This window comes from Strigops habroptila, chromosome 17 (assembly GCF_004027225.2).
Source record: "Strigops habroptila isolate Jane chromosome 17, bStrHab1.2.pri, whole genome shotgun sequence".
Taxonomy (NCBI): Eukaryota; Metazoa; Chordata; class Aves; order Psittaciformes; family Psittacidae; genus Strigops; species Strigops habroptila.
Window position 1 is genome coordinate 3,574,806 of NC_044293.2, and position 14,808 is coordinate 3,589,613.

At 42.7% G+C, this 14,808-nt stretch overlaps 1 protein-coding gene across 1 annotated transcript in view; it reads right to left on the minus strand.

The window, feature by feature from the left end:
- Window positions 1-14,808, minus strand: part of CLMP (CXADR like membrane protein) — a 37,575-nt gene that overhangs the window by 7,846 nt on the left and 14,921 nt on the right. Inside the window, exon 2 of the mRNA XM_030505256.1 lies at window positions 704-861. Within this exon, the coding sequence (XP_030361116.1) occupies window positions 704-861 (158 nt within the window). The remainder of the gene's footprint in view (window positions 1-703; window positions 862-14,808) is intronic.

Sequence of the window (14,808 nt, forward strand, 5' to 3'; positions counted from 1 at the left end):
GACAGACACTGTTGTGTCTATGTGTTGTGTATACAGCCAGTTGTAGTTTTACAGCCAGTTGTAATTTTACTTTCATGTGGAACAACAAATCAGAGCCTTACCAGGAATTGCAGGCTAAGGTTCTGCATAGTTAAGACACTCGCTAAGGGTAACATAGGAAGCCTGTGGCAGGGTGGAAAACTAAAGCTGCATTTCAAGTCTGAGATTGATATATAAACTGTATTTATGCTAGAGATTTATATTGGAGCGTTTATGCTGGTGTCAAAATAGATGTCAGCTTGTGTCACAACATATAAAAACAGTCTTTAATCTTGGCTGGTTTTGGCTAATTTAAGTTACTGCAGACCTGACTTTTGTAGGTACTAAACTACTGTGGTTTTTCCTGAAAGCAAGGTTTCAAAAACTGGGCCTAAAACATCCAAGGTCATATATGAAAACCTGAAGGGTGATTCTGAAGTTTACCCCGTGATGAGTGATAATAAAACAGTATTAAACTTGATTGTGACACAACCTGTTCCGATACAGCATATGTGAATATCAAACAACTTTTACATATTGTAAATCTCTCTCAATTTTGTATTTTCTAAACACTACTTCATCAGAACAACCTGCAAAGCTCATCACAGAAATCTCTTTAAATCAATGGCTGCTATTGATGTCAATGCAGGAACAAGATGATTTTCCCAGCGGATGCTGAACCTACCGCTTTCTGTACTGTTTCGGAGATGTGCAGCAGCCACTCGATATCCAGGCTCCCTTGCTCCAGGAGACCCAGGCGGTGGTGACAGGGCAAAGTCACGTTTTCTTCAGCCACTCTCTTAAACTCGGTCTGAGCCTTGGACAACCAAACAGAGCAGGAAGCTGAAAGACAGTGGTCAGAGGCCAGGATTAACCATGCAGCTCCGCACTGACAAGCATTGCTAGTGTAGGTTTTGCTGGCTCCTTCCTCATTTGCTTCATAGAAAACCCAACAGCTTGGCTTCCTAGACAGATTGCAGCTGATTAAAGGGGACATCTATAGATACACAGGCAGGCAGTTTCACACTAATATTTAAGCACGAAGAACAGATGGCTTCACACTCCAGAGCTGTCAATACTAAAGTCGCACCCACCTCCTCCATGCACTCAAAATTGAAGATAACCTCCTCGGTTTTGCCTTCACCTTTTATTACCCTAATTTATAAGCACTCTTGCCACCCAGAAGACCTTCAGAGCCCATGGTTTTATTCCTACGCCAGTCTGACAAGGCTTGGAGCCCCTTTCCCTTACTCAGGATGATGTTCCTTGTGTGCATTGCAGCACTGGAAATAAGAGCCCAGCCTGGGAACAGGAGCGTTAAGATTAAGAAAAGCATGGTACAAGTAGGCCAGCAAAGTGTCTTTGAATAGCAACATGAAAAAAAATCGGAAATTGTTAAAAATGGTTTGTCAGGATTTAAAATTTAGAGGAAAAAAAAGTGAGAAATTCCCAATCTGAAACACTAGAGGGAAGCAGAGCCTTTGAAACGTTCGCCAGCAACACCCAAAAAAGCATGCTGCCTCCCTAAAACCTGGACCAGGAGACAGGGCCCATGATGTTTAACCAAATTGTTTTAATCGTTGTGAAACTCAGTTTCTTTCTATACTGCATCCCTGCTAAAACTGAATAAAATCAAGCATTGATCCTGCACTTTGCCCATCTCCAATTTGAGAACACATAAGTTCAAACTAAGTTAAAACTGACCCAAAGGATGAAAGGTATGGGAAATTAAGGGCATTTAGGTCAGGGATCCCCAAAGTCTGCTATAACACCAAGTAGATTTTCCAACCAAGTTTCCATAGGGATTTCTGGGGCACAAATCCCATGTGCCTGCTGTGTATGAATCTTCAGAGTGCAGTTGGGTTGTTCTTAAGTTTTGCTGTGCAAGAAGAAAGCCTAAAACCACTTCCCCCTCCATGAAATGAAGTGAGATGAAATATCTTGCTCCTTGGACTGTGAACCTGATGAACACTGGGAGAGTTGGCAGCACTAAGTCGTCACATGTGTGATTGAACACACACTGCTGTGATTACATAGCAAGATTAGCAGCAAGAGCGTAAGCAGCTCTGCTTACATAGGCTGATTTGTTCCTATACTTGTATTTAAACAATTAAGGTTCATGGGGGCATGAACAATTTCATTTAACATGATGGTTCCTCAGCTTTTTCTGCTGCTTCAGGACCGACTCTGGTTTTAGAAGATACAGTCTGTTCCTGCTCCAATTCAGATCTCAGTTGTTAGCATGACCATGTCTTAGCTCCTGAGCTTCTCATATTTAATCAATACTTGCCAAGCACTTCTGTGGAAGTTATCACTGCTGTGTGCACACATATATATAAAACATATATGTATATAACATATATAAAACAGGTGGAGTCCTGCAAAGGATTTAGTTGTCCTCCACTCCAGGGATCTCTGAATAAGTTCATGAGAGTGAAAGCTTTGCAGCCACATTAGCTGCTTTCTTTAAAGGGAAAACTAATCCAGTTTAGCACTGGATTCACTAGTCTCAAAGCTCCATCTGCCAAATACAATTATACATTCTGCTTAGGATGAACGCCTGCTTTCTCCCACAGCCCACTTTGCTGCAGGCCGCCTTCATTAACACGCTGACACTCGCTAGATGGCTGATCAATAAGCTTAATTTAAGCACCTCAGTAGTGAGCATTCACATCACATTTGCAGCGTTTTCAAAGCCCTGTGCCCACAGAGCACTGAGGTTTTGTGGCGTTCTACATTTTAAAGGGTAATTTTACATTAAAAGCTTTGATCATGATTATAAATCACTTTGCGGGAGTACAACAAGCATTATGTTCATTCCTCTCTGGCTTGGACAGACTGGTTTTATGGACAGACTATTTTAAGGAGAGCTCGCACCTTGACCTGCTTCTTGTTACCCCCAGCAAACATGCTCTGGGTTTGAGAAAGAGCCCAGTGCCTATAAAATAACCTTCTAAATAGGAGTAAGATGAAGGAAACATCCAGTGAGATAAGGTACATGCACACAGAGATAATTAGGAGCCGATTCCCCATTGAACCAATAACCAGATTGCATACTTTCCCAAGACATGTCTGATTAAAAAAAGCCCAAACATGTCCCTTTAGTCCTTATTATATCTTTAATAAAGCCCACAAACTTCCACAGGGAAATCTAAGTTTTGCAGGGTTCTAGAGAAGACCCTCGCTTTATTTTACCTTTAGATATGTGCTGGAATTTACAGCAATATGCCTTAAAAAAGGGAAAGAATTAGACAACATATCCAAGTCCCCTCTAGGTTAATTTAAATCTTTTAATATTAGATGAAGAATAAATGCCCTTTGAAATTCTCTTGTGTTTGTGTAGATGAGAAATAAGATTTTGCTCATAGTGTTTTTACCATTTATTCCCCCCTTCAGTTTAAGTTTCATTTATATGAGTACTAAAGGAGAGTGTCTGCTTATGGGCAGCCCCTGACAGCGTCAAACACCTCCATGTATTGGCCAGGACTGCCAAAGCTTGCTCCTGGTGCACAACCGGCTCCATCTCTTTCCACACGAGGGCAGAGCCTACCCAGAGCAACCCATAAGGGCTGGCTCCAGCAGACAATAGATGCTTTTCCCACACGTGGGATCCAAGAGCCTCGCTCAGTAATGCCACATGTATGCAGGCTCCACAGTTCTTACCCCAAAGCACCTCTTTCCCTGCCACATCCTGCGTGCAGCTCTTGGTGATGCAAAGAGCAATTCGGGAACTGCTTTTCTCAGCTTTACTCAGACCTTACTCAGCCTACATCTCACGGCTTCAGGAGCCCGCTTGGTTTTCCCTGCGGAGCAGGCACACTAAGCTTATTGCAACTGCAGCACTTTGAAAGCACTGGCCGTGGGCCTGAGAGAAATAAATGTGCACAGCAGCAGGCTTGCTGACACACCACAGGCAATGCGATGTTCTGTATTTGGGGTGAAGAGATCATTGGAACATGTTTAAGTGTTTGCTCTATTGTTCAGAGGACAATAACTCACCCAACACCCTGCAGAGAAGGAAGAAAGATTATTATTTTCCATCCCTTACTGATGTTTTAAATATACAAGAAACAGAGCAACAAGCATTCCAAACAATACCACAGCACACTGAAACAAACAGTACCCGAACAGCATGGGCACAGATTTACTAGAGGAAGGGCACAGATGGAGCCAGGGCACACAAAGGGATGTGTAGCCCCCTCAATAACAGGCCATAGCAGATTTTAAGGGAACTAAGGTGGACAATATCCTGTAGCTTTCTCATGCAAAGGTATCAAAGTATTTCCTAGACCCATTTCAACGTTAAAAGCCTCCTGATTCTGAACATATATTGTAAGGGTCAGCCTTTTGAAATGGATGTAGAGGGAAGGAGCCATCGCCTGTGCAATGCAGCAAGTGCTGAGCAAATTGAGACTGTGTATCTGGCCTTATCACATATTATGGTTCATTCAAAGCAGTATTTTTATGTCTGAATTCTTAACATGATCACACATGCTTTCATATCCATATTGGGAAGCTCAGTTTGTTGTCATGCCCATCCAATAACAAGTATATGTATGTACACAAATGCACATATATACCAACATCAAATATACATAAGCATATAAGCAGAATCAAAGTGAAAATAAGTGTTTTGCTGACATCTTTATTTGTAGGCAAAATCATGTGCTAAAAGCTAAAGAGCTGCCAGATTTAAATCTTTCATTAGGTTCAGAACAAGGTTTGAATTAGGGAGTAAAGCTAAATATAGGTTATACTTTAAAAAGTAACAAGATGTGCTATATCACTTAACTGCTGGAATTAGGAGGAACAGCCTAGAAAAGATTCGGAGACTCAAGATACAAGAAAGCCATAGTGATGCTTGGCCCAAACTACACCACCTTCATTTAAGATGTGAATATCCAAAATGGGTCTTGAGACATTTCAGTTTGTTCAGAAATATCTGTGAAGTTTATTCTTTAGCTACATTTTTTATAACTTATTTTGACTTTTTAATCCAAGATGACGTTTGCAACAGCCTATTCCAAGACACTGATGGCCAAGGAAGAGAAATGCAACCTGTAATTTTCCTGCAGCTCGAGACATCCTGTACTAGCACCAACAAGAAGCAACTCAGGAAAGAAATCAGCTGCTGAGGAAAACTTACTTTCATACAACTGCAAAAGCAGGAATTTCAATGATATCCACACATACAGTTCATAGCACTGTCCGGCCGATTTCCATTTCACCTGTGATAGGTGCTCTATCTGCTTTTGTTCATTATTATCAAAGTGTTCCCTGGGTGCAAGTGTGACAGGAACAGTGAATGGCCACTGTTGTCAGGGCACATCACATCTTGTCTGAAAGGAGAACAGTCCCCTGCAGACAAGTTCTCAAGTGTAACCATTAGTGTGGTCTCATTTTGAGTCCTTCTTGGGATACTTTTAACACATTACTTTCACATCAGTGCAATTCCACTATCTGTTAATGGGGTCCTTCCGAGAAGAGCTTAAACAGTTGAAATGAGCCCAAAGAGAATAAATATTCACAGAATTATTCGGGCTTGTAGTGTTCCTCTAGCTGCACATTTGACTTGCTTCATCTTGCACTAAAAACATTCATCCCCCTCAAGTATTTGAACCCGGTATGTCTAAATTAGATATAGACAAGAATAACATGTTTGAGAGTTAAGAAAAAAGAAGCCCAGGACAGTCTGTCATGTTGCAACTTTGAACCACTCCATGCCAGGAATTTAAGACATTTCACATCTGTTAGATGTGAAATGTGCTCCAGTCTTGTAAGAAACTTACTGAGCTTCCTTATGGAAAAGCAAAAGCCTACCCCGCACACACTGTCCAACAGTCATTACAGTGATAAGCAAAATCTAGCATTTTCTAATAAGCAAATTTAGAATTCTACATGGTGAAATAGGAGGCTGACAACTTCTTTTATGACCAAAGAACTACATTGAGTGAAATTTTGAGATGCTTTAATGACTTGGAAACTCAAATTAGCTAAGTGCTAAAGACACTAAAGGCACTAGTTCTACATTTAAGTATTTAAAGCTCAGTAGGCCTTAAAATTAAGCTATTAAGAAACCAAACATTCCCCCCATCATTACTGTTCAGTAATGATGACAGACACATGCACATTAAGGCTTTTATTTCCCCTTTCACTCTGTTCCCCAGTCTCTGCTGTGGATAAACAAAGATAATGGATAGCTATGTTGGTTTATTCCAGAGCTGTAAGGAGAACCCAAGAGGTCACCACCCCCAGACCACACTAGCCCTAACAGCCCTAAGTAGCCCTATGCTGACAGCATTTTAAGCCAAAACAAACATGAAATGGTGTCTCCTTACAGACAGCTCTTCTGCATTCTTTGCACAAGGGAGGAGGAATGGGGGTGGCTCAAGTCTCCTAAGGATAATTAACTCAGCCAGGGCTGCGCTCTGGGACATCTGCTCTCTGTGTTCCTTGGCTGGCAGAGGCATAAAGGCCAAATGTCACCTTCTCCCGAGAGCTTGAGTGCTCCAAGTGACCAAGACCTGGCCCCCAGCGCATGCTGCCTGCAGCCTGCTCCCCTCCGCCTCCCTTTGATTTGAGGAATGTGGTTGTGAAGCAAAAGCATCTCAAATAAGAAACATGTGAGCTAGCAGTCAGCTCCTGCAGGAGCAGGCTGGCTGTGTTCAAATCAAGAGGGTAGCCTATCCCCATCCATATCCACATAGCATTGCAGAGGTTCTCTAATGGGAACCACATGTGCGTGGGGCTGAGGTCTGAGGGGGCTGTTGAAACAGAAAGCAAAGGGGAAGAGTCCTGCATGCTTCTGAGTTTCCAAGTGGTGACGTGAGGCATTTGGAATTGAAACTGTAGAGGAGTCAGGAAGGCCCAAGGAGAACAGAAAACACATTTCACACAGCAAAGCCTATGAGTTTTAGAGGCTTGCAACAACCAAGAAAGAGTACAGGAAGGGGCTAGAATTTGGCTGGTGATACACAGGCTCCTACCAACAAAAACATCAACAGCTGCAGAAGCAAGGGCACCAGTCCTTCCCCAGGCAGGCATGGATGAGACAGGGAAGTGATCTGTGGGATAGCAGCAGTGCACATGTGTGTTTAAAAGCACAATGTCTTCACACTGCACATAAGCACAAATGCAAGTCTGGTTCTTACAAGTGGCCCCAGCAGCAAGGATGCAGTATTCCCTGGGGAAAACTCAGCATTTCTCTATAAGAGACAGAAAAAAGACTGATCTGCAGTACCCAGCAGCCACATCAATCTAAGGGTCTTACCTATACATTCCTAGAATCAAGCAGTCAAATTCTGCCACTGAAAACACTGTTATTAGGAAGTTTGCCTGTATACTATGGCTGTCCTTTTTCTCAGTGCATTTCCAAATCAGGTGCAACTAGGAGATTCTGGGTTTACATCCCTGGAGACCAGAGAGCACAAGACAGGGCATCAGAACTGCATCTTCCTATTTAGTGGTTCACAGACTGTTTGTACAGAGGGATGTGTGAAATTCCTTAGCCTTTAATCCAAGCAGTTGAATCAGCCAAATGGTCCAGGTGCCTTCTGTTTACAGCAACAGCTCAGCTAAGCCTCTCAGTAATGAGCTGGTGATTTCAAGCTGTGTGGGTTAGATCTGCAGAGACCTTGTCAGTACATATCAGATTCCTTGGGGGTTGAAGCACCTATGGCTGTCAGATGCTCCCTTTCTCTGCAAGCATCTCTGGGCTGCTTTGTGTACCTTACAAAGCTCAGAATTGAGGAAAGCAGGAGAACAAGACATTTCACCCCTAAAACATCAGGAATTTCACTCCTTTGCCTGGTTTCCAATGAGGCTTGAAAGTATGAGAAGATGGTTTCAGTAATAATTTCCAGGGTGTCTTCTGTCTGAGGAGTATGCTTCAGCCTCAGCCTTCCAGTGAGCCTATTGTTGCTGTCAGTTCACAGACATAGAAATGAAAGCACGCAGAAATGAAGTTACATGCCCAAGGCAGACACCAAGCAGAATCCAGAACACAAGCCAGAAGAGACAGCAACAAAGCTGTTCTCAAAACAGTGTTTTCCATCAGATCTTTCCTCACCAATTTCAAAATCCAAGGAGTAGAGATTGCATCAGCTGAGGTAACTCTGAAAATTGGGGAGACAAGAGACTTGAATTGATAAAGATGCCAAATAAAGCCATCCTTGTGCTGTGGACTCCCTCTCCTTTCTTATTTTGCCTTAGCATCAAAGATGTTAACCAGAAAACACTGAACTGATTGTGCTTTTCTGCTTTGTTATAGAAATTCAACTTGGTTTAAGCTTGCCAAAAGAGGTACAAGAAACCTCAGAAGACACAAATAAACTTCATGCCTTTCTCCATCTTTCTTTCATTTTCAGCCAAGTTTGATATAGTTTTAAGGTACAGACTTCAGTCCTTGTTCAGCATGTCCATGTTACCTCGATGGGATGTTCAATTGTGTACTCCTAATTGCACATAACACGGTATGACATCTCACTTATCCACTACAAGCGCTACTAATATGGTACAAAATGGATGTCTGATGTATTAGCACTCTGTCACTTCTCATATTCACTCAATCTCAAAGCTTCAGCTACAGCCTACCCTAGGGCAGAAAATGAACAGCAGCAGCAGCTCCTCCCCATCACCCCCGTAAGTCTTGTGAAAGACTTTGTGAAGACATTAAACTCTGCAACACTTCTGGGATGAATACGAGGTGCAGTCCCCTGGTCTGCGCACAAGAGCAGGAACAGCAGCAGCTTAACTCTGGAGGAGTTATGGTTACAGATGCTGCCCGCAGCCTGTTTCTCACCAATGCTATCGTAGTTAGGACCAATTGCTTTATATTTACTGAACCCAGAGGTCAAATAATAGACGAAATCTCATTCTCTTCATCCTCATCCTTGCACTGGCTTCGGTATGAACTGGAAAGAATGAAAAGGAGGCTCTTATCACTATGGTTCAACTCCCTCCCTGCGTCTCTCCTTGAGTTTGGCACAACAGAATACCAGCTGCAAGAAAACTGAGAACAGATACATCATCTTTTGTTTGCTTCCCCACTGTTACCAGGAGTTATGGCATCTGGACATGTACACTAAGGTCTCAGATGAGTAGAGGCGGAGCTCTGTAAATCCCAGTTTCTGAATCAGAGCTACAAACTGAGCAAGTGGGAATTACCAAGGAATGCAAACCCCACTGTAAATGCTGGAAGAGACACCCAGCTGCATTTTAGGAAGCTGGCATAGCACTGAGAGTTCACTAAATCTCTAGACACTGAGCTTTAGTTCACATTGTCCTGAAGAAGGTCTGATCTTGCATTTGGTGAAGCCCTGTGCTCAAAATGATCCCAAGCTTCTCAGTAATGTTTACAAGCCAAAGACTAGACTGAATACTATACTCGTGAGAACTTGTATTGACTTTGAGACAAGCAAGCTTTGGAAAGCACTCTCCCTGCAGAGGGACAGTTTCCCAAAGTGGAGCACAACAGCTATTCCAGCTGACAGCAACACTGCACAGCTGCTGCAAGCAATTCTGAAGCGCAGAGAAGGACTGCAAAGTCAGACACAAGAAATAAGTGTTATTTAACACAATTTAAGGCATTATAGATTCATGCATGTATGTTTTCTCAGCACAGCTGAATCTGAGTCATTCTTGTGCACTGACAATAGCCAGAGATGGCGAAGTCTGAGGAGGATTCCACGACCCACAGGATTGCAGTGAGCAGAGGGCTGAATTCCAACCTCTGGATCCATTCCACTTGACAACAGCCTGCAATCCTAAAAAGGACATGACTATACAATAAAGTTAAACCAACTTGATTTAAAGTAAGTGCAGCAACCTAAGAAACAACATAAGAATATGAAGAATTACTCAAATTTTTGCTTCTATGAAGGTTTTGGAACCTTTAAAACCATGTAGAAAAGCATGGTTATTAGTTTTTCAACCGTTTACTTATAAACATGTTTTGTTTCTTTTTTAATCTTAGTTCAGCTATAAAAAACCCCTAGTCTTAAAGGTTCAAAGCATCAATTAAGTTACCATGCAAGATGTTTGGAAGAGGCATAAGGACTAAAACAGAAAGCAGATCCATTTCACTTCTCTCAGAAATAGGAGCATACTTGAAGTACTAACTTTCAAATCCAATTTTAACTGGCTTTCAAACATACAGGTGGAAAGACTAAAACAAAGCTTCAGTAGTATTTGAGCTAAATAAACCCTGCAGATTGCTGGAGGGACAACAGGAAGGGGAACTATAGCAGAGTTAAACAGCTCAGAACTTATCAGGGCTGAACCATACTGAACTACTTCATTTCTAACAGTCACATTGAACTCTCTGCAATAGGAATGAGATGAGTAGGGAGGCAGATTTTCTTCTCTGCTTACCACAGGGCTCCAATGCCAGCAGCTGAAATGCTTGTTACATATATTTTGCATGTTTGGAAATATCAAGGGCTCTGCAAAGCTACAAAATCTGCAGAAGCCTAGGGCCATTGCTAGGAGAAACCCTGAATGAGAGCATGCAAGCAGCATGCCTGCCAAATATGCCTGTGACCTTTGCTCAAAAGAGCAATCTAGTTCTCCTCTGGCATATGTCCCTTTCCTAAAGCGAGGGATGCCCCAAGAAAGACTGGAGAGGCCAAGCCCTTTGTAAAAACAGGCACTGGGTATCAGTATTCTGAGAGCTACAGTACATCATAGAGTTCTAGTGAGCAAGCACAGTGATTCCAAGATGCTGAACTGGAAGAGGGGTTTGGAGCAGGGAGGAGGGTAAAGATGGGATTCAGGCAACAGTTCAACCAATCTATTAATGAGATGTGAAAAGGTCAGGCATCTTCTCAAGAAACATACTGTAAAGGTCAGGTGAAGTATACAGAAGTAAGCCTAAGAGGAATGGGGAGCACACATGACCAGCTCCAGGACTCAGGACTTCCACCCTCCTTTTCAGTTTATCTAAGAGGTCCAACCAGCTTGGTGTTATTCCTATCTTGTGAACAGCTGTATTTTGGGCTTTGTTGTGATCAAAGTGTGTGCACGTCATCTTTCAGAGACACTTTTAAAACTGCTGTTGAGGACAAGAAACAACATCTGTAGCATCAACCATTAACTCCCAATATCTCAGTTATCAGAACTGCTTTAGCCTTTACTACAAAGGCACATTGTTGACTCACCTTGTTGTCCTGCAGAACCTCATGTATTTTACCTGCAAAGGGGAAAGGATGTAAAGAACAGGATACAAGAACTCCAGAGCTAGTGCAGGGATACAGGCATTCCATGGAAACAAGGATTTCAGTGGGTCTGTACAGTCTGACAAGTGGTGGAAGAAACATTTCTACTGAATTATTTGGGAGACTTGGGCAATGGGGAGATCTCAGGGAATTCATCTAAGCTTCCCAGTAGGAAAGCTGAAGCAGGAAAGGACCTCAAGCCCTGATGCAGAAGTAAGGTTTCCTGGACAGGCTGCAGCTTCTCTGCCCTTCACTTGTCCTTTTCAATTTATGTAAAAAAACCTGCATGCCTCAGGGATGCATATGTAAAACTTACATAGGGAACAAGAAGATTATAGAGAAGCCAGAGTCAGACTTCTCAGAGGTACACAACGAGTGGATGAGACAATGGACAAGTCCTAAAAGGGGGAATAATGGTCAGGTATTAGGAAAAAAAAATCACTATGAGAACAGTCACCCACTAGAATAGAGGCTCATAGTTTGTTGAATCAGCGTCCTTAGAGCTATTCAGAACTGGACTGGCTAAAATCCTGAGCAGCCTGATGCACGCTGGCACTGCTTTTGATCTAGAAACCTCCAGAAATCCCTTCTGCTTCGTGCTATTCCATGACAAGTTTAAAGTCTTAGAGCAGGAGAGACCCATGAGGCTCAAGTCCCAATCCCTAAAGCCATCCTGCTTCACTGCAACTTTAGACTGCACAGAAAGAAGCATGCAAAGCTCCTCTCCCACTGCCTTGGGTAGAGAGGAGCTCCTAAATACCAGTTTGGTCTCAGCCACCGTGGCACAAACTGTGTACACAGCTGCTGGATCAGGGTGGTGGGGTCTTCAGTGATTAAGCCCATTGTAATGTCTGGCAGCCATCTGTCAGCCACATTTACATTAAAGCCCAGCATGTGTGGTCTGTGGGGATAACCAAGCACATCATTTATTTGATGGATTCAACCTCTTTTCCTGCTGACAGTATCTGTGAGCAGGTCACAGCTGTCTCCAGCACCAGCTTTTATTTCTCTCCACATAATGGAAAAAACCCCAAGCTGTTGTAACTGATCAGATACATCAACTGATATTGGGGTTTGATTGCCTGAACTTACAAGGAAAGATCTGTTTAACATTGGGGTTTTCCCCCATGTTTACTCAGACACTGAAGTTTATTTCAAAGTGCCAGAATAATAACTAAATCATTAACTGACCACAGAAAGTTGCGCAAAAAGGGACAAAAATATTCTAAGGCAAAACTAGTATCTGCACAGTACTTTATATTATACAGCAATGCTCAGATTCAGGGAATTGAAGTAAAACCTGGGGGGCTCAACCACTCTAGTTGGCTTCCTTGGTCCCCATACCCTATTCATGATCCTGGAAATGCATATAAACCCAAGTTTGCCATCCCTTCAAAAGCCACAAAATATGCTTCCCTGCAAGTTGAAATCCACTTTTTCTATTACTGTATTTCAGTGTTCCAATGGGTTAATTTTGTCTTCAAAAATTCCCAATGTTCTTAAGCCAGAATCACCACAAAAAGCCGCCAAATATTTGGCTCTTTCCTGCAGTACTTGTGGGTTTTTTGCTGGTTTGGCTTCTTCAGGAAAACCCATTTTCTTTAATAGGAGCTGACACAGCTTCTTCCCCCCACTTTGAGAAGGCACTTTCAGTCAGAAGACAGACTAGATAAAAACAACTGTTTAAACTGAGCACTCTGGTCTTGCTTTGCCTCCCCAAGCTGCTGTTCACCCTCATACCCTTCACTGAGGGCATGCACAGCTACATGTCTTCAGCACCTCTGCAAACCTGCCATCAAAACAGCTCAACTTGTTAGTACTTTATCTTGCATATCCAAACACTGTAGATACTCAAGCTTATCTATTCCTCAAGTTTATCTGTTACTCCCCAGGGACTTGGATATCACCAAAGAGAAACAGAAGAGTGCAAAGCAAAGGAAATAGTATATTCAATCAAGTCTGTCTCTTATGGACTCCATCCAGTGGCAGTCAATTAGCTAGTTTCATATTGCATAAGCAAAAACATCCTTAACATCACCTTCCTGTCCTGGTGCCCCACAGTGTGACTTGTGCACACTGTACAATGAAAAGTACAAGATCATGACAAGATTTCAGTGTTCTCCTCATAGCCCCTTAGTGAAGCACCCAAGTATCACTGCTCCCAGTTTGCAAAGGAAAAAGCAGATACAGAAAGCTCAATTTGCCCATGGATAACTAGGGACACAACAAGACTGACTGGAGTCATAAAGAATCAGAGTTGGGAATAAGATCTACAGTTCACAGGGTTGATCCAAATCGTGCCACACACTGGGAACATCTCTTGACAAGCTGTTTGCAGAAAGCAGAAGTTCTCAGTGCCCCCAACCATCACACCAAGCTGTAACTCCAGCTAAATTACCTTACAACATAGTTTTTTTGCTTTTAAAAGTGAAGTTACATTGAATCTCATGCAAGCTACCACTCAGTGCTAAGAAGAGGCCATTTAAAAAGGCTGTGTGCCCACTGTACTGGCTTTCAAAGACTGGAAACCTATACAGACCACAGTGAGAAAGGAAAAAACAAGATCAGCTCACATCAGCTCATTACTTCTAGTTTCCAAATAGGACAGAAAGTGGAGCCAGCACAGAGCTCAAGCTGCAAGGAGGTAACTGGCTTCTCGCCCAATACATCGGTTCATTTTTGAGGCCCCTCCAGCTTCACATTGCTAAAAAAGGAAGTTGGAAAATGTTAAACTGGAACTAAGAAATGCTGCATCTCTCTTGCTGCCTAGAGGGAACATTTATAGGTAGGTTTTGGCCGCCCAAAGGTACTATGATTTAACCCGATTCTTGCTTTGCAAAGCAAGCATGCGAATAGTGGACCAGCCATCCATTCCTGACACTCATCTCACTCCTGGCTGCTGCTAAAGGACTTGGCTGTAAAAGGTATCAGGTTATAGCACATCCCCTCCAGCTCTTCGAGAAACTCCAGGTCCTGAAGCAAAACAGTCAGTTTCTTCTTCATTTAACACTGGTGCCACACCAGCAGAACTTGCAACTGACAAGCATTTCCTTCTGAACCACACAATTGCTACAAAAACCTAAATATTTGCCCATTATTGCAACAAATGGCAACAAAACAAAGAAAATCCCAAAATAATTCCCATTAGCTCTGCTACAAACACCCCAGTGGCCTCTTTCATCTCCAGCTCTCTGGTCAGGAAACCAGTGTCACCAGTACCACATCGATTTTGCAAATCTGATTAGTTCACTGGATGACGAATAAAACAGCCATCAGACCCCAAGCTATGAAGCAGTGGATTCCAAGAAAACCCCTTCTTCCCAAAGGACATTCCCTCCCTGCACATGGTTTTGGGACCAGCGGGTGCAGAAGGCAGTTACATAATGCTGCAGGAACCGAGGGGGAGAATGAATGTCAGAACTTGCTAAACCGTGCACCCGGGAGCCTTGTGGATTCCGTCTCCAGCATCCATCAAACATGATTAATTTTAATGTCACAACATCTTAATGTCAATTACTTTTAATGTCACAGCCTCTCGTTTAGTAGCACAGCCACGTTTTGGAGCCGATAAGAGATT